The sequence below is a fragment of the Mobula hypostoma genome, chromosome 10, assembly GCF_963921235.1.
Source record: "Mobula hypostoma chromosome 10, sMobHyp1.1, whole genome shotgun sequence".
NCBI classification, from domain to species: Eukaryota; Metazoa; Chordata; class Chondrichthyes; order Myliobatiformes; family Myliobatidae; genus Mobula; species Mobula hypostoma.
In genome coordinates this window covers 97,285,817-97,313,172 of record NC_086106.1, presented here as the reverse complement: position 1 = coordinate 97,313,172, position 27,356 = coordinate 97,285,817, and the positions used below count along the sequence as shown (strand labels likewise).

The 27,356-nt window shown below is 39.1% G+C and overlaps 1 protein-coding gene across 4 annotated transcripts; it reads right to left on the bottom strand.

Annotated features, from left to right (window-relative positions):
- Window positions 1-4,388: 4,388 nt before the first annotated feature.
- On the bottom strand, window positions 4,389-24,131 carry amer1 (APC membrane recruitment protein 1). Of its 4 annotated transcripts, none has more exons than XM_063060919.1 (3): window positions 24,055-24,130; window positions 21,718-21,802; window positions 4,389-13,150 (listed from the first exon to the last, which is right to left on the bottom strand). In XM_063060919.1, the coding sequence occupies exon 3, from the start codon at window positions 13,042-13,044 to the stop codon at window positions 9,520-9,522; it is 3,525 nt and encodes a 1,174-aa protein (XP_062916989.1). In that variant the 5' UTR covers window positions 13,045-13,150; window positions 21,718-21,802; window positions 24,055-24,130; the 3' UTR covers window positions 4,389-9,519. The 4 variants fall into 4 exon arrangements, with proteins under 4 accessions (XP_062916989.1, XP_062916988.1, XP_062916991.1 ...); XM_063060918.1 differs by having other exon boundaries at window positions 23,897-24,124; XM_063060921.1 differs by lacking the exon at window positions 21,718-21,802 and having other exon boundaries at window positions 24,055-24,131.
- Between the last annotated feature and the right edge of the window lie 3,225 nt (window positions 24,132-27,356).

Sequence of the window (27,356 nt, the reverse complement as noted above, 5' to 3'; positions counted from 1 at the left end):
AGTTGAGCATTATCTGTAGCTGCAGCAGACATTATCGTAACTACGTACATCCAAAAAGAAATTAATGAAAGATATCTCATAGTTCAAAGATTCAAAGTAAATTTATTATCTAAGTATATATATGTTATTTTCTTGAGGGCATACTGAATAAATCCGTAAGAGAATAATAATCATGATAGAATCAATGAAAGAGTGTACCAACTTGGGTGTTCACCAATGCATTGGTTAGCGATGGCTCCCAGCTGAGACCAGTGGGGTGACTACGGTCAGTAGCTGGATTGGTAGCGTTTGGATCCAGGGCATCACTCTTCGTGGAAGGACTACATCCATGCAGCTGCTCTCCTCGTATGCTGTCGAGACGATGTTTTCAGTTTCGGAGATTTACAGCGTATGATTTTTGGACTGTTCTTTATACTGGTCTCCTTCAGTTTCCCGGTGTTTTTTTTTTGTTGTGGCTGATTGGCAGATGGGTGATCAGTAGGTTTTTTGTAGGTGAGAGGGAATTTGGGGGCTTTGATGCTACTGTTGCTGTGCTTTTCTGCGAGGGGGTTGCAGATTGTTATTATCACTTTTTTCTGCGGGGAGGGGAGGGAGATTTGATGCTATTATTGCTGTTTTTGGCTGTGGGGGAGGAATGGGGGATTTGATCCTACTGTCATTGTTTGTTTCTGCTGGGGGGCAGGTGGAGGATTTTGGGCTTTGTGGGTTCTTTTTCTTTTTCCTGGGGGGCGGGCGGAGGGAGAGTTGATGCCATTTCTTTCAAGAACTCCCATGGTCTTTTTATATTTCATGGCTAGCTGAAGACAAATATCAGAGTTGTACTGTCCATGCATACTTTGACAACAAACTGAACCTTTGAACTAGTGTGCAAAAGACCACAAACTGTGCAAATGCAAGAACAGATAATAATAATTACTAATTACTAAATATCAAGGACATGAGATGAAGAGTCCTTGAAAGAGTCTAGAGGTTGGGGGAACACGAAAGATGGAGCAAGTGAAGCTGAGTGAAGTTCCTGAACCTGGTGACGTGAATCCTGAAGCTCCTGTACCTCCTTCCCAATGACAGCAGCAAGAGGGGAGCATGACCTGGGTGGTGGGGGCCCCTGAATATGCATGCTGCTTTACTGCGACAACGCTTCATGCAGATGTGCTCAATGGTGGGGAGGGCTTTATCCGTAAGGGACTGGGCAATCGATCTGTACTAATCTGTAATACCAGTGTTGTAACAAAATCAAATCATAGTTTATCTGTTCATGTCCTGTTCTAAGCTGAGTTAGTTAACTTTCAGCCATAGCACAAATTGAGGAGCTACAACCAACTTTATTTATTTTTTTTTGTTTAGAGATACACAATCACAAGACAATTTACAATAACCAATTAAACTACCTGGTACGGCTTTGGACTGTGGGAGGAAACCGGAGCACCCTGGGGACCCCGTAAGGAGGATGTCGTAATTGAACTCCAACACTGCAAACTGTAATAGCGTCACACTGCTGTGCAACTGTGGCACCTTGGGTGAAGGAATGAAGGATTATCAAGCATTCTCCCCTCTGAAGATTGTTATTCGTTGGTTGGCTGGCAGATGGACCCAGATGCCAATATGATGTTCTGAAAAAACCATGAGGCAACACAAGTATCCCAGGCTCAGCACTATGGCATTGACGAATAGTTTATTACATCTATTGTATAAGTATTCACATATACAGACATATTATGAAAAATGTAATTATTTAGAAAGGTATGTCTACATGGCTAAACTTTCAATGGCTCAAAATGACTACCCATCATTATGAAAATAGCTACCATGTGCACTCTTACCCTCCAGCCATTTTCTGCACCTATCCATCTACTTCAGTCTCCACTTCTGCAAATTAATCATTGTATACATTGTCCTCACTAAATCAAAATATATAAGCCTGTGAAATATTACTCATTGCTAATTGTTTGGCAATGCTGTCAGATAGACAAATGGTGTGTCATTCATTTATAGAGCAAGTGGAAATGCACCTCATTTATTACCAGCTCCAGTCAATGAAACCAGGATGTAGCACAAGGGTTTTTCTAATTCAATTGTTTTCTCATATCCTGAGAACAGTAATCCACATATTCTAGCTGTCAATGAGTATCTAACCATTCTGTGGAAATTAGCCAAAGTGGTGCATAAACACTCCAAAATGTTTTGGATATGAATCTATCAAAATCCAAACTCTGTCAAAGTGGTGACCAAGTAATACAGTTTATCACAGGCCCTTGACAAAGCAGGAGAGAAATAATGCTGGGATTTCTACTCTGATTTAACATTGAGTGACCTCCATTGGAAATGGCATACATTTAGAAATGGAAAAGGAGATGTTAGTATAGCATGTGAGTTACTGCATACTATCTAGATTCAGGTTTGTGGAGGATTCGGAAAGGCCTTCTAACAAAAATCAAAAGTTTTATCTTCAACAATGCGAAAAGGAAAATGAAGGGGGAGGGAGATGCAGAGTTATAATTAAAACAAATGTGCTCATAAGAATGAATTTGGGCTGCTTATTAATGTAAAGCAATAGCTAGGTCACGACTGTCATTCATGTTCTAACCCTTTGAGTAATATCTCAGTAACATTTGGTCTATAAGACTACCCCATGTCTGCACCATAAATAAAGCCCTCTATGGACTAAAGATGCTAGGAAAACTAAATGTAATTGAATTTTTTTTTCATTTTAATGATTTTGCAGATGATCTGCTAGAATAGACCATCCATTAAATCACTTCTGCAAATTTAACTGCGAAATCTGGCTGCTTCCCTGATATCTCATTTAATCTGATCCAAGTCTCTGGCTGTGAGATTATATTGCTTTACTGACTATATTATTATAATGAGGGAAACTATATACACTCATCATATGACACGCCACTTTGATCAAAAGCTTAAGACTGGCCTATTTTTCTCCAACATCTGTTCAGTACAGAATCAGGACAGCATGAATGATTTCTTACTGTAGTTCACCGTTAAAGCCCTTGCCGGTTTCTTGCCAAAATCATTCAGCAATTTGTAGCATCCATATGTTGCACTACAAATCTTCCACTTGTCATTGACTACAATTCAGGCTTATATTAAAGCCCAAAAGAAAGTGCAAGCGGTGCTTACATACACAAAACAATTTGTGGGATTTTGTTCTTCCTCTAGCCTCTCAGCACATCCTTATGCAATTCTCAGTACTTAGCTCATTCGCAGCTCAGCGATTTCATTCAACCCACAGTTTTGTCTTTGCCCGCTTCTTTTACTATTCTGGTTTCCGTAGTAAGATCTCCTTCACTTTTCTAAGCTTTTTGAGAGAGATTTCAGCTAACTGCAGTAGTTCTTTGGAAGATCATTCTTCTGTATCTTCACAACATATCATACAAATGAGTATATGATTTAGAAGCAGGAATAGGCCTTCCAAACCCTTAAATAACTTTGTGGTTGTAACCTCAATCCTGTATTCCTATCTATCATTTAGTCTTCCTCCCCTTTACATATCCAGTATCTGCATCTACCTTAAAAATATTCAAGGGTTCAATTTCTAACAGCCCTTGAGAAGGAGTGTTATGAAGTCTCCAAATTTTGTTTGTCTACTTGACCAGCCCATTAAATTAACCTTTTTTTTAAAAAAAAAGACCTTTAAAGTTTCTGACTTTGATATTTTCAATACTTTACTTTGAGTTTGCCAGTGTCATGGTACACTTTTATTGATTGAAGCTAGGTAAGGAATGTCGGGAGATAAAATAGTATTTGTAGAAGTAGCTATTTAACAGTCAGAATAGACAGAGTAAGCCTAAGAGTCTGTTTTCATGATGCGCAATTCTGCTTCTCGTGCAAACCCCGAGTCCAACCCAAGAGTGGGAACCCATCACAATTGTTTTTCATATTAAGGAATAATACAACTGAGAAATTGTGGTAACAAAAGGCATATGAAGTCAGAAATAAATTGCAGCCACGTTATATACATGGGCTCCTTCATGTACTTCACCACCGTTCGCAAGTGATTAACACACAATAGTGTCAGCCCTGTAAAAGGTATTCCTCCTTTCACCATGCTAGAGGAAGTCAGCTGCATTACAGAAGATGACCAGAGGGAGATTGAGCAGACAGTTTAGGAGGAGGCTGGAGATGGGACACAGGTTGGATCACAACTGACTCGTCTCATAGGAAATAAAAACAACCATCAATCTCCATTCACAAAATTTAAATTGCTTTCTTAACAATGGGTTTGAGATGTATTTCAAACAGTACATTATATTAACGTTGCATGAAATGAAAGCAACTTTCCTTTCAAATTAAAAATATCAGCAGGAAAAACTGTACATTGTAATACCAGAGTATTCATAACCCTCACTTTAATAAACACAAAATGAACAAAAACAATTGCATCCTCAGGGCCAGTTGTCATGCTAATAAATCAGAACTCGAAGGGAAAATAAACATTCTCCAAGTCAGGTTTTTTTTGTTCTATGGTTGAGTTTTATTTCCTCTGTACACAGTAATGTGTAAATCTTTTATGAGATGCAATAATAAATGGAAATGTAACTTGACCATAAATATTTGGAGTACAACAGCTGGGTATCAAAGACTTGACAATTTACAAAAAAAATGCATTTTCCACACTTTACAGAGGCCATAGTTCTGTACAGCACCACATATTTACAGATATCAAATACACTAATAAGCAAATTGCCCCATTTGACAGGCACAGCTACAATGACACCTTGATGTTTGGGTTTAAAAAAAAATCTTTTACATGCAATAAGCTGATGAGGTTGCCTGCAGTACTCAGTGCTGGCTGCAATGACAGCTGTAATGGTCTTATTGTGACTAACCCAAAACATCTTTAAGGCACCTCAGTACATTTATGACATATGCAAGAGAGACACCACAAAGAACATTGTTGCTTTTGGAATACATACATGTCGCGCACAACAGGAAGCATGCATCAGTATTCATTACATCCAAGTGTGTAAGTAAGACAGAGTTTGTAAATGCTGGCAATTTCAGTGGAACAGTAAACATGGATATGCATAGGTCAGTCAGCATTTGCAAAGAACTAAGACAGGTTTAAAAAGCTTGTCAGAACTGAAGAAATAGTCACAGACATCTCATCAGTTGTTGGCACACCAGTTGTACTTTCTATAATTTTCTGTTTAATATCATCACATTTAAAACAGACTCCTCCCATTGGCTTGAAACATCTTCATGCATTTTACCTCAGTGTACATTCAGTAATCACAGCAACCCCCCAACCCCCCTCAAAAATTTAAATCGCTATACCTTATGTAGTGTAATGGAAAAAAAATTAAGCTAGTTTTCAAACAGACATTTTGACCACAGCACAGATTTTAAAAACATTTAATGTAAACCAATGTAGATCAAGAAGAAAGCCATCTCATTAATGTAATAAATATCTAATAGCATCATTAATCATTGTTCAAGTCTAAAAGGCTAATCCAACGACATTTAGGTTTTGTTAACCGGTTGCAAAAATTCTACAGGAAATAGAATTTGTCTCAACCAGATCTGCAAGTACTGTTACTTTGAATTAAGTCAATGTCAACTGGCAATATCAATGCCTGCAGCCTAAGACAAGGTGGAAAATGCCACTGGCACGTTAAGGCAATTCTCTTGCAAGATTGGTGTTCAGGCACATTGCTGGGAGAAATTACTCACTGCCTTATTCTGCATGCCACCATTTTACACCTGAAATAACATAATATGCTCATGAAACAGTAAAACTTCTATTTGTATTGTTCCAATATCCCTCATGTACAGAAAATATATAAAAACAAATTCTGCAAAAACTGAAGCATGTAATATTAAAAATGCTATTTAATTGGATTACTGTTATATTTGTAGTTCCTCAAGTAAGAATTAAATCCCCCCGATAAATAGCTTCAAAGGAATTAATGCTTTGCTTTTGAAATAAGGACATCTCACCATATTTTATGAAGTTAAAGCCAAACTTGCCACAAAAAAAATAAGTTACAAGGATTTAGATTAATCATGTAATATTTGGAATGAACCACTGAAAAACTGATTAACCTTTACATGTAATTAAGCTGTACAGTTCTGTTTCACCAACAAGAAATTTATAATTTGTAACAAGATTTACTGCCAGAATATCACAAATATCAAATGCAAAGCTATAGAGGTTTAAAAAAATAAAATGGTAATGGCAGCAGATCTTTGTGATGTGCCTACTTGTATTATTATATAAAGCATGAATAAATCATATTGTTTAAAATACTCATGTACCTGAGGTGGCACAAATTACTGGAAGACCTGCTTCATAAGATCCACATGTCAATCCTGCACTTATTAAATAAATTCCATCTAATGACTAATCAAGTAATAAGTGATATTAACAGACTGTTAACAGCTACAGGATAGAGCCCCTTACTGAAATATAAAATTAGTGTTGGAAACACCCGGCAGAACAGACAGCATCTGCAGAAAGAGAAACCATTTAATATTTCAATTCTGAGATCCCGGACCCAAAATGTTAAGTAAATGGCTGAGTGTTTCTTGCACTTTCTGGTTTTATTTTAGATTTCCAGCAGAGTTTTTTTTAAACTATTTTCCCAGGGTATTTTACTGGCTTTGTTAGAGCACAGCAAATGGGAATTTCAAAATATTCAAATACAGAAGGGGCAAATGATGTTCACAACACCAATGGTGAATCTTCAATTCTCTCAAAAATTTAATCCCCTTTATTCTGAAGAGATGCTACTGACGATGGCAGTAAATGTGGGCAAATGCACACCTATTTGTTTTAGTTGTGATGCTACCTGGAATTCAAGCTGTACTTAAAATATTGACCAACTATTTATTCTTCCTTTCGTCTCCCTTCTCTTTTAAAAGTGATTTATCTCCAAACATTGACATTTTGAAAAATGTCCACAGTCTTTTAATAAATGGCATGAAAGGATGCACAATACAACTGCCTGAGCATCTAGGAAAGATGAAAATCAGAAAAATTGATAGCTTTTACACTGATGCTGAGTGTTCCTGTGCATCCTCTGATAATAACAATTCATCTCCATATTATCTATGTACGATGATTTGGCAACACCCACTACATGGGCTAATTGGCCACATAGATAACTGATCAAAGAATAGCTACATCCCAAAATTTGTACCGTCATCTTTATATGAAACTTTAGGAAGGAAAGAACATTAGAAAGCAGCTTGTGGCACCAAGGCAAATGAATGCATAAAGCTTGCATCACAACATCGTGGCATTTTACTCAATGCTTTAGCTGGCTGGAAAAGATAAATAAAATGAAGTATAAGAAGATGCATAGTTCTTGTTTCTTTGAAGAGATTGCCTGATACCAGCTACAATTTCCAGTCTCATTGTGTGTGTATTCAAGTAACAACTCTGAGATCATACAAGACACACAAAAAAAAATGTCTTGGACTTGTATGCATAAATTCACAGGTGATTAAGCAGGTGTTTTCTGATAACAGTCTGGAGCAGGAATCTAGGCAATGTGTCTCTTTACCCATTTTACTCATCAGGAAGAAAAGTATTGATTTTACAGTTGTATTAAGGTTATACATGGAAAATACATTATAAAGTTGAGAGATGTACAAGTAAGAAATTTATAACCTTTGGCTTGGATGTAAAGCTTGAGAACACACAAATGAGATTTCAAGCTTGATGCTGCTGATTTGTTAAACTACTGGAACTGCAATCTTGTACAATACAATTAAAGAAAATCATTCCAAATTAGGAACAATTTTTTATTCAAATCCTAACATTCATTACTTCTTTTGGATAAATTTAATCAACAAATATTGCTGAAATTTACAGGAAGCACATAACTGCATAGCTATATTTCACAACAGACAGTAGCACTATATATTACACAAAGCTCAATTCTACAAACTTTATGATGTTTTCAGTTTTGACAAATAATTACTTCAGTTATGGAAAAAATATTTTTCAATTAGAATATCTTTTTTTCTGACATACCTCTGGTACTTTGCACTATAATTAATCATGAGACAGGAATTGAGAGAATTAGATAAACACCTAGCAGAGATTACTGGACAACAAGCAATAGCAACAATACATGTCTACTCAACTTTCCCCTTTTTTTAAAGACCTGTTAATTTGACAAATCAGATCTAGGACAACTTGCCTGAATGACTCAAAATTACACCAGGAAGGACACTGACTATACTCTTCAAGCAAATCAAATTGGAGCTTTTAAAAATCAGTGTTTATAAAAATCAGAACTCAGAAATATAGAAGTAGTAAGGTTCTAAGAGGAAGTAGAGTCCAAAATTTGACTACTGGGAGGAACCAGAGGATAATTAATACTCAACATTTTTTTTTAATTGACTGGAAGGCTACTTGTCTTGGGATTCCAGAGGACTAAATAAATCCTTTCCTTTTTGTGATGCCTGCAAAGATCTAAAATTAAATGCAACATAATTTAGAAATCTGCAAAAAATATATGATGATGTACAAATATCAAGGTCTGAATGGTACACAGAATAATTCTAATCTCAACAGGAAATTCAAAAAGATTAGGTAATTAGAAATTTATAGTTGAGAATAATTACTAATCATTCAGAAGGGATTTTGCCTGCTCCAAAGTACAATAGTGGTAGTAAAACTCACACTTTAAAAAAGTTCTTGTAAGAACACGATTTGCCACACCTTACAAAACAGCCAAAAGCAAGCAAGCCAGACAGCACTTTATTGGCTGTAAGGGATTCAATGGTCTGAACAGCTTCCTTTACACAAGTTTTTAAGATTCACATGCAAGTGCAATAATTCTTTGCTGAATATATATTTAGCACAATTATTAAACTAATCCTGGCAATTAGCAGTTTTATTTAAATTAGGTAGCCAAGTAAAAGCTCTCATGAAAAGAAAGCTGATAGTGCCGACTCGAAAACCCATAACTAAGTAGAAACTCATTAATATCCAGTTTATCAGATTCTGAAATCCACATTAATGTTTACTCAATTAGAATGAGTACAGAACCTGTACAAAAAGAAACTCAATTTATGGAAAAGTAGGCTGAAAAATACATGAAAAATTCCTGCAGTTAATTGCAAAACAAAAGTTTGAATTCCAACTTTTAAACAGTCACGTTTGGTTAATTTTAGCCATCCCAATACTTCCGCATCAATACAGCAGCAGTTTATACCAAAGTAATGGAAATGCTCTTAATATATAAACCACATAAGTTGTTTAACAAAAATCATGCAATTCACATTCTAAAAATGCTACAGTTACTGCTTCACTAATACTTTTTATAAAAGAATATTATTCAAAGCCTTTGGTGAATACAAAACAAAACATTGTGAATTTACAAATTGGTAATATAACAAAAAAAAACCCTCAGGCAACACAGCTTTCTCCAGCAGTTTTCTCTCCACATAATAAGTTAAAAGATTACACATCCATGAGTAGTGTTTCTATTCCACCCTTCAGGAAGTTCCACACTAAAGGGCACTTTTTGTTTTCCTTGAAACATAATATTATTGGCAGCTGTGCAATGGCCAGTAAGATCCAGACTGTGCTTCCGACTTCATCTTACTTGAATGAAAGGGAGATCGTACCCGAGCAATCTCTCCAGTGCCACACCCTTTACCAGCAAGTTCAGAATCAGAATACCTAGTCAAGGATGCAATTTTACAGAAATCTTCTTCCCCACTTTCCTTTAAGGAAACACATACCCCTTTGCCAGTAGTGTTTTCTCTTGAAGAACTGTAAGCACCCGTCTGCAACGCGAAATCATCATTTTGTAATGGTAGGTGAGAGGGCCTAACCAATTTTCGTGAATTATGAGGCATCTTATTGTTAATTACGGGTCCCAGATTGCAGTTACAAGTCGGCTGATTTTGAGCTGCCTGTTTAACTACATTGGATTTACAGTGTAAACACAAATCCCCAGTCCGATTAGTGTGCTGTTTGCCCAAGTCTGTTTCAGAGGGACATAAAGAATTAAATGATGCGTTTCTCTTATCTGCAGACACAGGTTCTTCCCTGTATTTGGCGAGCTGCTGTCCAGACCAATGAAAACCATGTGCAATCTCTGGGGTTTCCAAAGAAACAATTTGACTACTTCGTTTGCCGAACCAGTGACAAGCAGATCCTTTCCTGCCATCCCATTCATACGGAGGAACATCAGGAGACTGTGGGGTACTCTTTGATGCTGCTGTGACCTTTGACAGATACAAATCAGTAAGTTCAGATTCTAAGCTGTCGGTATCAAGGGACCTGCTCCTTCTGCTAACTGATAATGGAGCTGGCAGTGAAGGATTTAGTTTATAAAGACTGCTATGCCGTGGAAGACTGGCAGCCCCCCAGCAAGTGCCAAGGGAAGTAGTCTGGGCACAACTTGGAAACATTCTGTCGTCACAATGGTGATATTTCTCCAAGTAACTGTTATCAAAGGCCTCATAAGATGCAGAGATCTCCTCGTCCAAGACCATTTCACTCTGCTGGTCACATTCTTCTTCATTCTCAACATCAACAACGTCAAAAGTTACCATAGCTGGCAAAGCATGTATATCCTGTGTGAGTTGAGACCCTGAATCAGAATTCCCAAGGCCTTCAGAAAGATTGGGATAAAGTTTTCTGTTAGCTGTGAATTCAACTAAAGCCTGTGAGTAGTTGATGGCTTGTTCAAATTTCTCTTCGGTTTTTCTCATTTCTCTACCATCAGAAGAGCTTCCACTTAATTCATTGACCACTCCATTGGCTCCTGTGCTGTTCTGAACCAATTTCTTCAAACTATGATTCTCACTAGTTTTCATTTGTTGGCCCCATTTACCACTGTTCTCATTTTTGCATTCTTGTGTACAACTTGCTCGAGACATATTACTGTGAAGTTTTGTTAAACTGTAGCTTTCACACAAACTCCGCTTACACATCAAGTATTTATCAGTTTCATCCGGACATAATCTTTGGATTTTTGTCCAGTTCTGCCCATCAGCCGCCTCTGACAAGTACTCAGCTTTCACTTTTCCATTTTTGTTCAGACTATTTGAAATAAAAGGTTCTGCGCACACAGCAGCTTGTTGATTTTTGGCAATAACACCAAGAGCGTCTGCGCCAATTTTACTAAATTCAGTCTCAAGTAGATTACCAGAGAATGCTTCCTTTCCTCTAACAGAGAAGTCTTTTATAAAAGTCATTTTCCCATTTGACTCCCAACAAGTCAACTGTTGCTGTAGGTGGGCTATTCTGATCTCATCTTCCTGAATAAAATTAAATTTTTCTTGCTCTGAAGGAATCATAATGTTCTGTTTAGTTGGAATACAAGGAATATTTGTATCCACTGGCAACGAAAAGCTTAAAATGGATGTAAGTGAGGCACCCAGTGAAGGTGGCTTGGTTTCGAAAGATTGTTCATCACTTGGTGGAGAATTTATAAGACTATCATTCTGCTCAAAGAGTTCATACAAGGCATCTCCACTATAGCTATCCCTTGGAAGTCTCCCATTTTTACTTTCACTAATACTGTCGCCCCCTTCCTCCTCATGTCCTGGGGTGGTAGAGTCATAATAACCTTCATCACTATTTGGTGCTGATTCCTGATGGTCACTCTGTGGTGTCACCAGCTCACTACTATTGATTGCACTATCAGTGACACCTCGCAGAGCACAAGCATCTGACAGGTTAATATGCAAAGCAGAATGCTCCACATCACTGGGTGATCGCAAACACTCACCACCATCTTCGGCTATATTTTGGCTGCTATCAAAGACTGTCGCTGTCCCTGTCGCTTTTTCCCATAGTGCTTTAAGATATTCATCTTCAACCTCATCTGGAGTTGCCATTTCTTCCCCACCACCCTGATAGGTAACCAAACACGAGCTCCGTTTCCCAGCTGTTCTACTCCTCTCACCCGATACTGTGCTTTCAGCGATGCTATCATCGTCATGGTCAGCAATGATGTCCCCACAGCCTGTTAGAGAGTCAAAGCTCTTCAGTGAAGTCACATCACCAAAAATCAAGCTGACTTGATCAAAGGAATGCACAGATGGTGGGTCATGATCTATGCAATTAGGTTTCACAATATCAGGCATGCTACCAAAACCGGAGTTCAGATTAGAAATAGCACTACCAGGCTTCCTACTTAATGCCTTAGTTTCGCCCACACTGACCTTCCTTACCTCTGCAGTAGATGTCTCAAACTCATTCCTCTTGTTTCTCGTGCTATTTTCAATTTTTAAAGCACCTGACTCAGAGAAAGAACTTATACTATTTGCAGTTCCAATTTTATCTGCTGAATTGCTTGCTTCTGTATAGTTCATTTTACATGAAGGCTTCAGGTTTAGCTCCACCATGCCCTTTTTAAATTCAACCCCAACGACTTGTTCTCCTGCGGCCGGTTGTTCTGTATGTGCAAAATCATCAGCAGCATAGTTACTGTCCTGTGGGTCTCCTTTCACAGAATCAACAGCTTTGTTCTTTTTGTGACGTCTGATGCTATTAAAGAGACCCCTCAGGCCCTTCTTCGACCTTCTCTCATTTGAGGGCTTATCTGTGCTTCGTTTGTGAGCAAAACATTCAGAGTTCTCCAATTCTACAGATTCACTTTTATGGAAATCAGAGTTGATGTTGTTATCTAGTGCCAAGTGCTCACTTTTAGAGCCACGCAAGCTTCTTGATGCTGCAGAACTCCAACCAGATGAATCATTGTATCCACCCCACACAGTATCAAGTCCTTCTTTTTGATTAATATCCAAAGTCACTTCACTGATGCCATTGAGAGTTTTGCTTTTTGTGATTCCCTTTTTGGAGAATCCCTTTACTTGTCCTTTGTTCTTAATAGTGAAAAAGCTAGGTAGTGCACAAATGCTCTTCTTTCCTCCAAACAATTTAAAAGCAGTTTTCTTAAGCTTCCCAGAAGACTGTTCCGTATCACAGGCATCAGTAGAGTCGTATGGTGCAAGCACAGCTGCTCCCAGGATCTGGCTCCCTCTGGCAAGTTCCCCACGGCCAGGAGACAAAGCCTTTGTTCCGGCTGTTTCTTCACTGCTGCCAGTTTCCATGACAACTGTGTCTATACACAGGTGCAATCAGCTGTAAATTAGATCAGTTGCACAACGGCCCACAACTCCTCCACAAAGTCTGTATACCTGCTCAACCACCATCATCCTACAAGGAAAACAAAGAAAAAATTAGGTTCTAAACAAAGGCAGCAAAACATCCTGTTTTTATATCACTTCTGTTTTATAACATTCCCGACACCTTCGGAGTGTGGTCATATTATTATAAAAAAATAAATATCATCAGCTTGGGATATTCACTTCCTTGGGATATAGAAATATTATAATTTAATAGAAGATCTCCAGTAAATGAAAAGCACAATGGAAAGACAATGACAATTAAACATGGAAGACAAAATAAAAACATACTTCCAAAAACAAATTTATTTTCTCTACTCGGCCAAGTTTTCCCCCTGTGGTAGGACTGACATCTTTCACCGAAGAAATTTAATTATGCCTTAACATTAAACATTAAAGAGCTATTCAATTGCACACTTCTTTATAATGAAGTTTGATCTCAATGTTCAAGCGATTTTACATTTTAACTGATTCACCAAACAAAATTATGAACATGCTACACAACCCACCCACCCTCACTAAATTCCCAGGTCTCTCAACTTTGCTATCATCTGAAACCTTACAATTCAAATTCGACTTGGTTTCCGATATATTAATTTTCAATAAGTACCAGAAGCCAGCAATGTTATAAGTAACACGGCATTTACAAAGATGAGCCATGTGAAAAAGATGTTCAGCACCTTTAACTCACAACATTTAGGCAAATTGACAAGTGCTCACAAATATTCTGAAGACACAACAGGAAAACAGGACAGAGTACACAACATACAACGTTTACAAAGCCTCATAACCAATATGCCTCAGCTCAAAAGTGCACGTCTCTGTCACTTGTTTTCTTTTCCTGGAGTTCCAAGGTTGAGTGAAACATGAGAATTTTAAATCACAATCTTAACAGGGTGCTTAGGACATGAAATCATCCAATGTCTTGTTTTTAACTAAACTTACTCTTTCCCTTGGTTTCAGGTTGTAATTTTACAATCCAGTAACAGCTTGCAGTAGTTTTCAGCAGTTTCAGGAGCATTATTAACTGCACCAACCCTATTCCCTCACAACAAGAAAGCAGGTCATTTTCACTTTTCCCATTACCCAAGCCCCAACACCTCCCACCTTTTATCAATTCAAAAAGCAGCAGAGTGTAACATTTGAGAAACTGATCTGAGACAGATGAAAATGTTATTCCTCTCCAAATGGGAAAGTTGTAGAAGTAATACAACACTCATTTGCTTCCACAGAGACAAAAGGTGTGTGTCTGTATTCATTAAATACGGGTTGAGTACCACTCATCCGAAGTTATAATGTCACAAATGGAAAATGCCACAAGGTGCTGGGAAGGTTCCCAGGCAATGTGCAGGGCTCTGCACACCAGTTCTGAAAAGTGACCCAACATATGTATTGAACAAAAATAGAAAAACATTGCATTAATCAAAAAATGAAGTTCTCAACCGTATATTGAAAGAGTGGACTCGTTAGCATTGGAGTGAACATATGCTGCTGAACTGTATGCTGATCATGAAACAAGCAAAGATCTAGCATGGTGAACTGAAAATTGAAGATAACTGTGAATATTCATCAGGCTGGTTGTAGAAATTTAAGAAAAAGCATGGAGTTTTGTTTTAAGATTTGTGGTGATAAAGCAGCAGAGAAATTCATCGATGAATTTGCCATTATCGTTGCTGATGAAAATCTAACACACTGAACGGCTATATCAGTACACGTGTGATGAACAAGTTTAATGCAAAGACTGCTTACTGGTAGCACAAATTCAGAATCGGAAATGATGGCGATCCTAAGCTATCTCATTATATATTCCAAAACATTAAAAAAAATCGGAAACATTTCCAGCTTCAAGCATTTCAGGTCAGGGGTACTCAACCTGTACTATAATACCTAGTGCATGCCAACCATCGAACAGAAAATTTCAGTACAAAAAGGCATAGAAATTGACAATGGAAATACTGTAAAACAAAATCTCAGTAGACAAGGTAGTGAGGAAGGTGCATGGCACGCTTGCCTTCATTAGATGTGGCATGCAGTACAAAAGTTGGGACGTCATGTTAAGTTGAAAAGGGCACTGGTAAGACCATAGCTGGAGTATTGTGAGCAACTCTCTAGGTTGTTTCCAGCACTGGAGGGTTTGAGTTACGAGGACAGACAGAATGGACTACTGTTTTCCCTGCATCAAATGAGGCCAAGGAGTGACCTTACAAAATCAAAGTCGAGTAGATTTTATTATCATGTGCACCAGCACATTTAAGCTCATAGTGTAGGACTTCAGGCTTCTGTACCTCCGTGCAAGAAGACAGCATGGCCAAAATGGTGGGGATCTTTAATGATGAGTGTTGCCTTGTTGAGGCAGTGCCAAGAGTGGGGAGGCATATGCCTGTAATGTACAGGGCAGAGTCTAATACTCTGCAGCTTCTTACATTCCCCAGTTCAGATTACTGGACTAGACCACGATACAGTCAGTCACGATACATTCAAGTAAACATCTGCAGAGGTTTGTTAAAAGTGTTCAGTAACTTGCTGAAACTTTTTAAACTTCCAAAGAAAACAAAGACACTGACACACTTTCCTTATAATTGCAAATGTGTGCTGGACCCCAGACAGGTCACCCAATCTGTAAACAGTCAGGAATTTAAAGCTGCTGATTCTCTCTACCCCCAATGCCCCAATGCAGAGTGGCACATGTTCACCTTCCTGAAGTCAATCAGTACTTTAATTTTGCCGACATTGAGCAAGAGGTTGTTGTTGTGGCACCACTCAACCAGGAGCCCTATCTCGCTCTGGTAAGCCGACTTATTGCCACCCGTGATGCGTCGAACAACAGCAGTGTCGTTGGCAAATTAATAGACAGCATTGGATATGTGTTTAGCCACATAATCACATGTGCATAGAAAGCAGAGCACAGAGCCAAGCATGCAGCATTGAAGTGAACCAGGGTTGATAATCAGCAAGGAGGAGATGATGGTTCCAATCCTTACTACTTGAGGTCTGCCAATAAGGAAGTTGACCGCCAAGATGCAAAGGAAGATACAGAGGTCCACATCTTGAAACTTTACGCGTTTTGATACATCTTGAGGTAGATCGTCAAAGTCTTTTTCCTACCTTAGGGAGTCCACAACTAGAAGGCACAGTTATAAGGTGACAGCAGATAGGCAAGTACAATGACAATGTTTAAAAGACATTTTGAAAACTACTTGATCAGGTTTAGACTAATATGGACCAAATGCAGGAAAATGAGACTCACTCCAGAAAGCGTCGCAGTTGGCATGGATGAGTAGGACAAAGGGCATTTTTCTGTGCTCTATGACTGAAGTACTCATACTACATGTTGCAATAAACCTGTAATTACAAATAGATATACATTTCCTTGGAAGTGCCTGGTATGTGCTACCTGGGGTGGTAGGAGAGGCAGAAACTCTGGAAGCGGTCCTGCTGAAGGGTTTCGGCCCGAAACGTTGACTGCACTCTTTTCCTAAATGCTGCCTGGCCTGCTGGGTTCCTCCAATATTTTGTGTGTGTTGCTCAGAAACTTTTAAGAGATGTTAAAAACATTAATGAGAGGAAAATTGAAGATGCACATTGTGTAGGCTGAGGGGAATACCGGGGTTGTTCATTTCATTACTAATTTAATTGATTCAGCACAACATTGTCGACCAAAGGAAGGGCCTGTTCCTGTGGTGTACAGTTCTATATTCTATGTTTTAAAACATGATTTGTAACAAATAAGTCCTAAAGGATCTCGGCCTGAAACGTGGACTGTTTATTTCTCTCCAGAGATGCTATCTGACCTGCTGAGTTCTTTCAGCATTGTGTGTGTGTTGCTTGATTATTCTCAATTCTATGGTAGCAAGTACAATCATGCTACAATTCAGGACTTTTGAGTAGAAGCAGCCCAGAAATAATATTAAAAAATTGTACCATGGGATAAATAATCTGACTGACCATGAAGTTGATGTGTTTTTAAAGTTTTGTTGATTTCACTTCCCCCCACACCCGAGATACAGATCCACTGCTAAAACAGCTATTCATTAAATGCAAGAATATAGATAATATGCAGGGAGGCTGGGTATGGGCTAACAACATCACACATGGGGTTACCTTAAGTGATTATGTTCCCTTTGCCAGTCTAGTTATAGGAAAAATACCAACCATCACAGAACACAGGATGCTGTCAAAGTACTTCTACACAGGTAAAATGTCAAAGACAGCATACTACCAGTCATGACAACAACATGACAATGAACTGATTATTGATGTAGATTGTGAGATAAATATTGGCTAGGCTACTATAATCCTCTCATTCAACCAAAATTGTACCATTCAATCTTTTACAATCACCTCCACGAACAGACAGGCCACAGATTAAAGCAGAATGTGATCAGAATTGCACAAAACTAATCTCAGCATTTAACGAGGAAGACTGAAATAGGAGAATTAAATACAAGCAGAAGTACTACCATTTAAAAAGGGCTTCAAGGTTGTGCCTTGAGAAAAGAATATCAAAGTAGCTAAATTATGATAGAAAATGGCAGAGGAATGGGGAAGGATTTTGCTAGAATATCGATTTGAAGAAGAGCTTTAGACCCAGAGGATTGTGGCCAGCTGCAGGTCCCAATTGCTGCCATAGTGAGAGCACAGAATGAACCAAGATCATGAGCTTTAGAACCAAATCAAGCAATGGGTTTATCTAATAAATCATCAGTGGTCCTTTTACTGTAAATAAACAATATTAAAGGTGTTCATAAAACACAAAGGACTAGCATTAAGCTGATGAGGCAAAGAAATGAATACACTAATATCAACTGTCAAGTTCATTAGCAATTTATCACAGTGATGTAACAATCCTCTGTTTCAAGATGTAAAGTTTCTTGCAATTCAGTGGTTCCTTTTTCCAAATGACATAAATGAATCAAACTGAATTTGAGATAATCAAAGCAGCAGGGATTATTGATTCTTAGTAATATGCTACAAGCAACAGATGCCAATGCAAACTGAAATAACCTTTAAACAACAGAGCTAAAGATCCACAATTTTAAATAGACTTGATGGGTATTATATACAAGTAAACACTGCAAAAGGGAGGCTGGAAATAATTACAATGATAAATATTACAAATCTAAAAAAGTGTATATCCCAACATGTATAGGCCTAAAGACAATAACCATCATGAGCATATCCACATAACTGCTATCAGAAAATTTACAAAGAAACACTCTGCCCGCCAACAGAAACCAGGATCTAAACTTATTTTGAAAATGTTTGCATCACTAGATAAAATATGACTATTTTAATATCAACAGAAACTAAATGAAAAAAATTGGAATCACAACAAATTAGTTATTAAAAGGCTAAAACAAAAAATATAGGTGATGGAAATATGAAATAAAACAGAAAATTATGAAAATATTCAGATGAGGTAACAAACACAAAGTAGTAAAACATTTCAGGACAATTCATCTCATCTGGAAAAGATTTCAGCCTTTCTTTTAGAAAGACAAACTTCCCAAATTGAGTTATACAGCAACATTCATGAAGACCAGCAAGAAGCAGCCAGAGCAAAATCTACGATTATTGGTTAAGGAGTATGTGATTTTTGGGGAAACTGAGAGCAGGGATTTGGTACCAAACTTTTTAAAGTTAACAGCAGTGGTCTTATTGTGGTAAGTGCCAAAGTACACGTTTGTACAAAGATGGCCCACCTTCTACACCCTGCACCAACAATACAAGTGCTGAACACTGCTTTCCCCAGTCATTTCAGGTCAACACCTCCAGAGTCCACCCCCACCAACTGAAAGCATCAGATGCAAACAAGGTGTTTCTTTCCGATGGCTACCATTTAGATCTGCGCATAAAGAACCCTGCAAGGAACACTAAAAATGTCATGTGGAAAAGTAAACTGAAAAAGGAAGTCTTATAAAAGACAGAGTTAAAATGCACAAGCAGAGTCTGCAAGTATGTTTTCAATGGCTAACTTGACAGCATCAGGCCACTTGAGGTACCCCCATTCTTCTCAAAAAGAGCATTTTAAAATTTCAACACATTTTGTTTGGCTAGAAATCTGATAGCTGACCAATCATTATTGTTTTCTTAAACTTCAAGCATTTTGTTTATTATTGACTTGACTCTGGATTCTTATACCCTCATATCCATAAAATTCTGTGTTTGTCTTTAAAACACTTACTCAAGCGTCAGCTCAGGTATCAACTGACTAATGAACTTCCAGCTTAAAGTTCAACAACAGCTTCCATCTAAGGAAAGCTAATTTGACAGGATGTGCCTGATATTGCAATTGCCAGAAGTGTTTCTACTTTTGGCTGGACTTCCCACTTGGGATGCTGCAATCTCCAACAAGACTGGCTCAATATCCAAATATTGGTGTCTTGCATCAAAAGCTACTCACTCTCCAGGAGTGGTAGGAGGGAGAATAGAACTTGGGCACAAATATAAAATTAGTAAAGCCTGATGACATCTGGTCATAACAATAGTATGTATTAGACCTGCTACTTATATTTTAGAAACCTTTAACATTAGGCTAACAAAACTACAGTGTATTCTGGTTAATTGGTCCATCATATAATCTCTGCAGCCTTTGATTTTGGATAACTCTTAAAGAACAAAATCTAACTGAGAAAAAACCCTTTACTTTGGGACAGGAGACTATTGCTGAACAGTTTATAATGAGTGTCAGCGTGTGAACTTGTCTGACTGTTAGGAACTATACAGTGCTTAGAGTGAACGGATTTTAAATAGCATCAGTTGCATGCATTTGTGGTCAAAGAAGTGGTTTTTGTCATTGACAGTTGACAAGAAATTAGCAGTAAGACAACTTAGAAATGTTTTGCTCACTGCGGTTTCAAGCATTCAGGATTGCAGATGCAAAAAACAACCAGGAGTGAAAATGAAATGATTTCACTACTACAAGTTAGGAACTACTAAGAATTTGAAGGCATCAACAATTATTTTGAATGTTACAATGAAAGTGAAGATTTGGAGGATGCAATCATCAAAAGCATTGTATGAAGGCAATCCATTATCTGCAGCTACGTGCCTGCACTAATTTTGTTAATTTACAGCCAATCAAAAGAACACGGCAGCGTATTGGTTGTCTGCCGTATCCAACAATGACAGTGAAAGCTGTGCGGGCGAGTTTTTAAAAGTAGAAAAGCTGCTGCATTGAGACAGTTACATTCTCTCAACCTCGGAAGTCCAGGTCAAGTGGTACAAGTAGTCATCTTCGTTGCAGTGGATAACCATTACTTCTTCTGTACCTCATCATGCTCTTCGCTCTCCACAAGACTTTATGAATTGCCTTCTTGGGCACTGGATCCCACTGCTGATCATCTGCTCGCTGGGGCTGACCATATGCTAGGACATACACGTCCCTATTTCACCAGGGCATGGGGCCCACCAGCTTCCCTCACCTGGTTTAGCCCACCCATAGAAACAGTGTACCAGGATGTGGCCACTGTCACATGCAAGCAGCTACTTGGAGCCACAGGTGAGAGCTGAGCATCCAGTGGAAACTGAAGTTGAGTGAGCTGCCCCAGAGTGGACACGACAGGCCCCTTTACCAGAGGATGCTACCTCTCCCTGGACAACTCATACATGGCAGTGTACAGTGAATGAATTCCAGGATTGATAACCATTAGGAACTAATACACAGTTTTATAATACTGGTAGCATTGGTAGTGTTCTAATTTGTTCTGTATTTCACTTAAACACATAATTTTTTACTCAGTTAAATGGTAGTTTGCATATTTTTTTAGACACCTTTTTAATCATTTCCATGAAACTTTGACTGATTGGGACAATTAGACAAAAATGTACTGGACCCGATGCGTCCCAATTAACCAGAATCCACTGTATTGCAAATATTTTCCAGAGCGATATACAAACAGCTGGAGGACCTCAGCAGGTCAGGCAGCATCCATGGAAGGAAATAGGCAGTCAAAATGTCTTCAATGTCCCAATGAAGGGACTGAACCCAAAGCATCTACCTTTATCGATGGCTGCCTGAGCCACTGAGTTTCTTATAGCTTTTTGTACATTCCAGCCACTGCAGTTTCTTGTCCAAATATATTTTCACTGATTTTTGATTGACTTTTTGAATATTACTTTTTAAAACAAAAGAGAAATTACATTGCAAAATAAAGTATTCCCTGGTGGCTTTTGTCACTCCCCCCATCCTCTTTCAGCTTTCCTGCAGTCCTGGAAGGAAAATTCTTGTTCCAACACAAGATCACCCTATCACTAAAATAAAAGGCATCACTGCCTACAGGTAGGATTGTAGTACCATTAAATCCTCAATCCAAGATTCCATAGTGAAACCTTATTTGACAGAGCAAAGGTGTTCTGTTGCCTGTGAAGAGCTGCAGATATCTAAACTAGGACAGTATCTTTACCAAATCAGGGAATACACTAACCTACTAAAACCCAAGAGGATGCAGGATCCATCTGGTTAAAAATATTACAGGATAATCTTGGGGAACTACAGAAAATTTAAATTTTGTTAACCGTCCATTATAATGGATAGGAAAACTTGTCACCAATTGAAACAAATAACACATTTCAACAAAAAAAAAGACAGGTAACAACCTTCATCTTCATGATTTCTTTATTTCCAGGTATTTGATCACTTCACCAAAACTTGAGTTTCATGGCAATAGCTTGTTAATTGCCCCTATAAACCAAAAAAAGTTCAAGAAATTGTTGGTCAGTGATCCATGCAATATAGTACAGTAGTTAATAAAATGTAGTTCACAACAATGCCAGAATTGCAGTATCAGCAACACTATCAATCACATCCACAGCAGCTTAGTATGGCAACCTCTGCCCAAGACTGCAACAAGTTGCACAGTTACAAAATACAGCCCAGTCTATGGCAAAAACCTGTCTTCCCTCCACTGATTCTGTCAACACTTCCCACTGCCTCAGGAAAGCAGCCAACATAATAAAAGAACCCTCCCACCAGAGTCATTCTCTCTTCTCCACACCCACCCCCCATCTTCAGGCAGAAGATACAAAAAGTTAAGAATACATACCATCAGGCTCAAGGACGGCTTCTATCCCATTGTTATAAGACTCATGAATGAACTTCATGTACCATAAAGATGAACTTTTGATCTCTCAATCTACCCTGCCACTTTTTGTCTCTGTGCTACACTTTCTCTGTAACTGTAAAACTACACTCTGCAATCTGTTATTGTTTTCCTTTTGTACTACCTTGACGTATGGAAAGATTTATGTGGATGAATTGCAAACAAATCTTTCCTTTCTATCTTGGTACACATTATAATAATAAACCAATTACACTCTTTGTTATGCATCTTTGCTAACTAGAATTATGTGAATGTATTAAAACCTAGCAATCTAATGTACAATCACTAAACAGCAGAACTTTAAGTATATAGTGTGAGAAAGATTAATTACTACATTTAAATTAATGTCTCTATAAACAGGAAGGCATAGTTAGCAATACACCTTATTTAAGCGAGGTTAAATAAGGTTGGCGGACTACTCTTAATGATCTTTGTGCGAGGTGCATCCAAGACAGCATAATGAGGTCTCTGGACAAAGTGTGTTCACCTTCACAAATTACCAGATCTGACTGGACAAGTGTCTTGGGGATATAAACATAACTATTAGCAACCCTACTCATCTCTCCACACCCCCACTGCACTCTCCTATTCCACACCATTCCTAAAAAACATAATAGCCTTAGCATTTAAATTGTCTATACTTTCTGGGGTTAGGATTTCCATAGTACAAATAATGTACCGATGCACTGCATTACCTATTCTAAGACTATTAGTGCAACCTACTCTGCAACAATTGCTGATCGAAGCATTTTAGTATTTTTAATAAATGCAAAATAATTTACCAATGAATAACTGTGTTGACATCCCTGATTCAAAAAATGTTTTTTTGATTGTTTTGGCCATCTGGTCAAACTACTAAAAGCACATCTCCTCACAAGTTATAATCATAAAAATGAAAAGAATTTTGAATTCATACTAGCTTTCACACAAAGCCATGGCACTCCCTCCTCCCAGCCAGTGATAATCACGTTGTTCATCAAGTTTCATTTATTCTATAACGGCAAAGTCAAGTTTATTGTCATATGGACAAATACATGTATGCGAGGTACAGTTTTTTTTAAAAAATGTACCTCCAGCAGCTTCTTGGCATATAGCAGCATTCACAAGCATAAATTAAACACTTTTTTTAAAATGTAAAATTAAATAGCTCAAATTTCAATTCTACTATTCTCTAACATCTAGCGAACACTGCACAATACCACGATATTCAACAGTTTATGCACATAATTCATTAAAATTAACAAATATTCAGATGAATAGCATCAGAGGGCATGTTTTTTCTAACAATTCTGCTGGAGCTTGGCACCCGCACGCAGCAACGCCATTGGCAACCAGATGATCATCAACTTAACCTCAGATTCCAGACACTTTAAAGAATGCTTGGCTCCTCACCAAGATACAGATACAGATGCACTGGGTTTCTTTGGCACACTGGCACTAAAGCAAGAAACATCTCCCTCTCGGTTAAAACTCGTCCCTCCAGACTCCGGGTACAATAGAAATTTCATACAATTGCCGTGATTACAGTGAATTGAGTAAGATCTTAAAGGGGTAAATGCAGGAACGAATCCGCCTGTTGATGATACTGATGGAAACTTTCAGGAGTCGCTGGCTACACGGATGGCTTTGGTGGGTGGTGCTGAGAGAAGGAGCTTGCGGTTCACTCGCAGCCTCACCTGCGGAGGGAGGGTCTCTCTGCTCGGCATCGCATTCCCAGGCGCTGCCCCGGCTCCGGGCCTGCTCCAGCCCAGCCCGGGTGAGAAGCCCCACATTCACATTAACGCAGAGCCGCCATGCGCCCTCACTCTGACCCTGCTGGCCATCTGTCACTCACCTTCGGCGCCTAGATACCACTCAACTCCACCGCGCCGACCCCAGAACCACTCCAAACCACTCGGCCTCAGTCAGGCCTTCTCTTTGACGACGCCCAATCCATAACTGACAGTCCGTGCCGTCCAATCAGCGGCGTGATCGGCCTGTCAATCTGGATGGTGTAGGCGGGCTTTCCGTCTGCCGCAATTGCATGCAGAGAATGGCAAAACGACGACCTGTGAGAGGATCGATGGAATGGGGTGATGCAAACGGAGAGGGTCAAATAGGGTTAGTGCAGGAAAGGACAATACTGTAGATAAAATTCAATGAAGAAGAGCATTGGTCAGTGTGGACAAGAAAACGATCTACAGAGAGAAACTATAAACTGTATCAGTGCAGACGAGCAGGAGAGAAGTGGCAAAGTGGGTCAGTGCCCACACAGAAAACAGTGCGAAGCCAAACAACATCAATGCAGTCAAGAAGTAATAGGGAGTTACAAGGAGTGGCCGTTCAGACAATAGTCACAGAGAAAGGCCAAAATCGGTCAGTGCATGTCGGGAAAGTACAGCTAGACGTGAAAAATGCAGACCAGGGCAATAGACAGAACTCAAACTGGACGAAATGCAAACAAAGAAAAAGAGAGTCTTAGTGAAACAAAGTGTACGTATTCGATCGGATGTTATTAGATAGTTGTGCTGGAAAATTCAGTCCTTTGATAGCAAGGGTTAATAGTGATGGAAAGGGACGGGCTGGGATTGTTAAAACCAGAGTTTCATATTCAAAGACACATAAAACATCGAGCAGGAAATTACTGGCTTAAATGCTTAAAGCCAGATTGGATGGATTGTGTGCAATATTGTACACAAAGGAATGTGTGCTATTATTTCTCCTGAGAAACAGTTGGGAATGCATTGTTTTCAGAGAGAGCAGTATTATGACAAGTATGACTACAATTTGCTTGAAGAATGGCCTGAAGAGCCAAAACAGTAAGGTTATATGACCATAAAATCAAAGCATGATGCTACGCAATTACTCCCTCTACAATTTAACGTAGCTTGGCTGAGAGCCAAGAAATTGTCTGTGACTAATTTAGTAAAAATGGTATTTTTGAACTGCGGGAAGAGAAATAAAAGCTGCATTCACTGTTACGATGTTTATCTATATCAAGCAAGAGTTGGAAGCATGAGCAGAACTGAGGTACTACAGGAGCAAAGCCAAGAAGATCCTGACAGGTCCTGATAAAATGGAGGTGGAGAGAATGCTGCTCCTGCTGGAGAACCTAGAACTTGGAGTCACAGTCAAAAATGAAGTTTCTCCCATTTAATGAGAGAGGAGGCAAACATTTTCCCTCAGAGGATTATGAATATTTGGAATACATAGTGTCATGGAAAACTATAGCACAGAAACAGGCCCTTTGGTACATCTAGTCTGTGCTGAGCCATTTAAACTGCTCATTCCCATCGACTTGTACCAGGATCATAGTACTCCATACTACTACCATCCACGTACCTATCCAAACTTCTCTTAAACTTTGAAGTTGAGCTCGCATGCACCACTTGTGCTGGCAGCTTGTTCCACTCTCTCACGATCCCCTGAGTGAAGAGGTTTTCAGTCATGTTCCCCTTAAACCTTTTACCTTTAACCCACGATCTCTAGTTGTCCCACCAAATCTCAGTGGAAAAAGCCTGCTTTCATTTACTCTTTATCTATACTCTTTATAATTTTGTATACCTCTATCAAATCTCCTCTCAATCATCTACATGTAAAGCTCAGCTATATCGGCTCGTATTTATCTAGGGGAAACCCCGTCCACCGCCCAACCGTGTCTCCCAGTTATGTCGGTTGCTGTGCAATGCCACCTGGTATGGCCTCAAACATCAAACATCAGACAGCACACAATGTACACTTTATAGATTACACTTTATAAATCTTACTGGGACTATGAGATTAATAGAGATACAATATAAAAGAAAAAGGCACCAGACTTATTAAAGTTCAATTTCTTCGTGCTCACAGTTGGAGCTCAAACACCCGGGGCCTTCTCCCTTCACACTGCGATCCACTCCGACCCCCTCGACTTGTAACTCGGGACCATCCAAGGCGATTGACCAGAGTGCTTCCAGCACATCCGTCTTACTCCCAGTCTCTCCTCCAAAAGCCTGCCAAATGCACCGTTTCCCAGCCATATGAAACAGAATATCACCCCAGAAAAGAATAACATGGACACAGGGGCGGCGCTAAGGTGGTGCTAGCTGGGGCTATAGCCCCAGCAGAAATTGCAATAGCACCACCATAGCACCACCAAGAAATTAACTGCAGCTGCTTTGCTTTCTCTGTATAGTTTTGAATACAGAAAGTTTCTCCAGTTGATCTAGTGAAACAGCGCCCCCAATTACTATAGCACCCACGCAGCAATAAAGTTATAAACTCTGTCAGATCCAATCTACACTTCTGCTCATTCGTTCGTTGTCAAGGTCTTGCCGTTGCTGTCCTCAGATCAGTTAGGCTGATCTAAGATCACTTAAGGTGGTGACATCACTCATGCTCACTCATGCGAGAGATTGATAGTATACATCCAGACGCAGATCCATGGTCTCGCGAGACTAACGGATTCCACACGCGCACATTGTGCTTTTACAAGCAAGCGTGGGCCTGGCACATGCATTATTTTGGCCGGCGTGAAAAATGGATCGATTTTTAGTCAGAAAATGACCTTATCCAGAGAAATCAGTGGTGTCTCAGCCTGAGCATGTCTTAATTGAAAGTGACATGCAGAAAGAAGTAAGTGAGGATGAGGACAACAGCAGTTCATCAAAGGAGTGTGAGGGCAAAGTAGAGGAACAAGAAATGGAGCGGGGTTCGGAAGAGAACATGGATGAAGCTGCTGTTAGTGAGAGTGGGAATACTGTTGGCGATGTTAGCCAGCAGCCTGAGGAAGGACCCCGTCGGCCAGCATTGAAAAAGTACCCTTCTCAACAGTTTGGCAATCAGCAAAGGAGTTTTATTCATGGCTGGTTTGACCTGTACTCATGGCTGGAATATTCAATCACAAAAGATGTTGCATTCTGCTTCGCATGCAGGCATTTCCTGTGTGGAGGACGTGGGTTCCATTCTGAGTCTACTTTCACTGTCACTGGTTACCGCAACTGGCGGAAAGCTACAACAGCTTTCAAAACCCATCATGTAAGTGCAACTCATAAGTTTGCGATGGAGGCATGGGCCGAATTCAGATTGAGAAAACAAGATGGTTCAAGATTGGGAAATATGCTTGATAAAGGACATACAAAGATTGTCCAAGAAAATCGTGAGTATATGAGAGCAGTG

Excerpts from the sequence above, each read along its gene's own strand:
- amer1 (XM_063060921.1), bottom strand. The coding sequence starts at position 13,044 with ATGGAAACTGGCAGCAGTGAAGAAACAGCCGGAACAAAGGCTTTGTCT.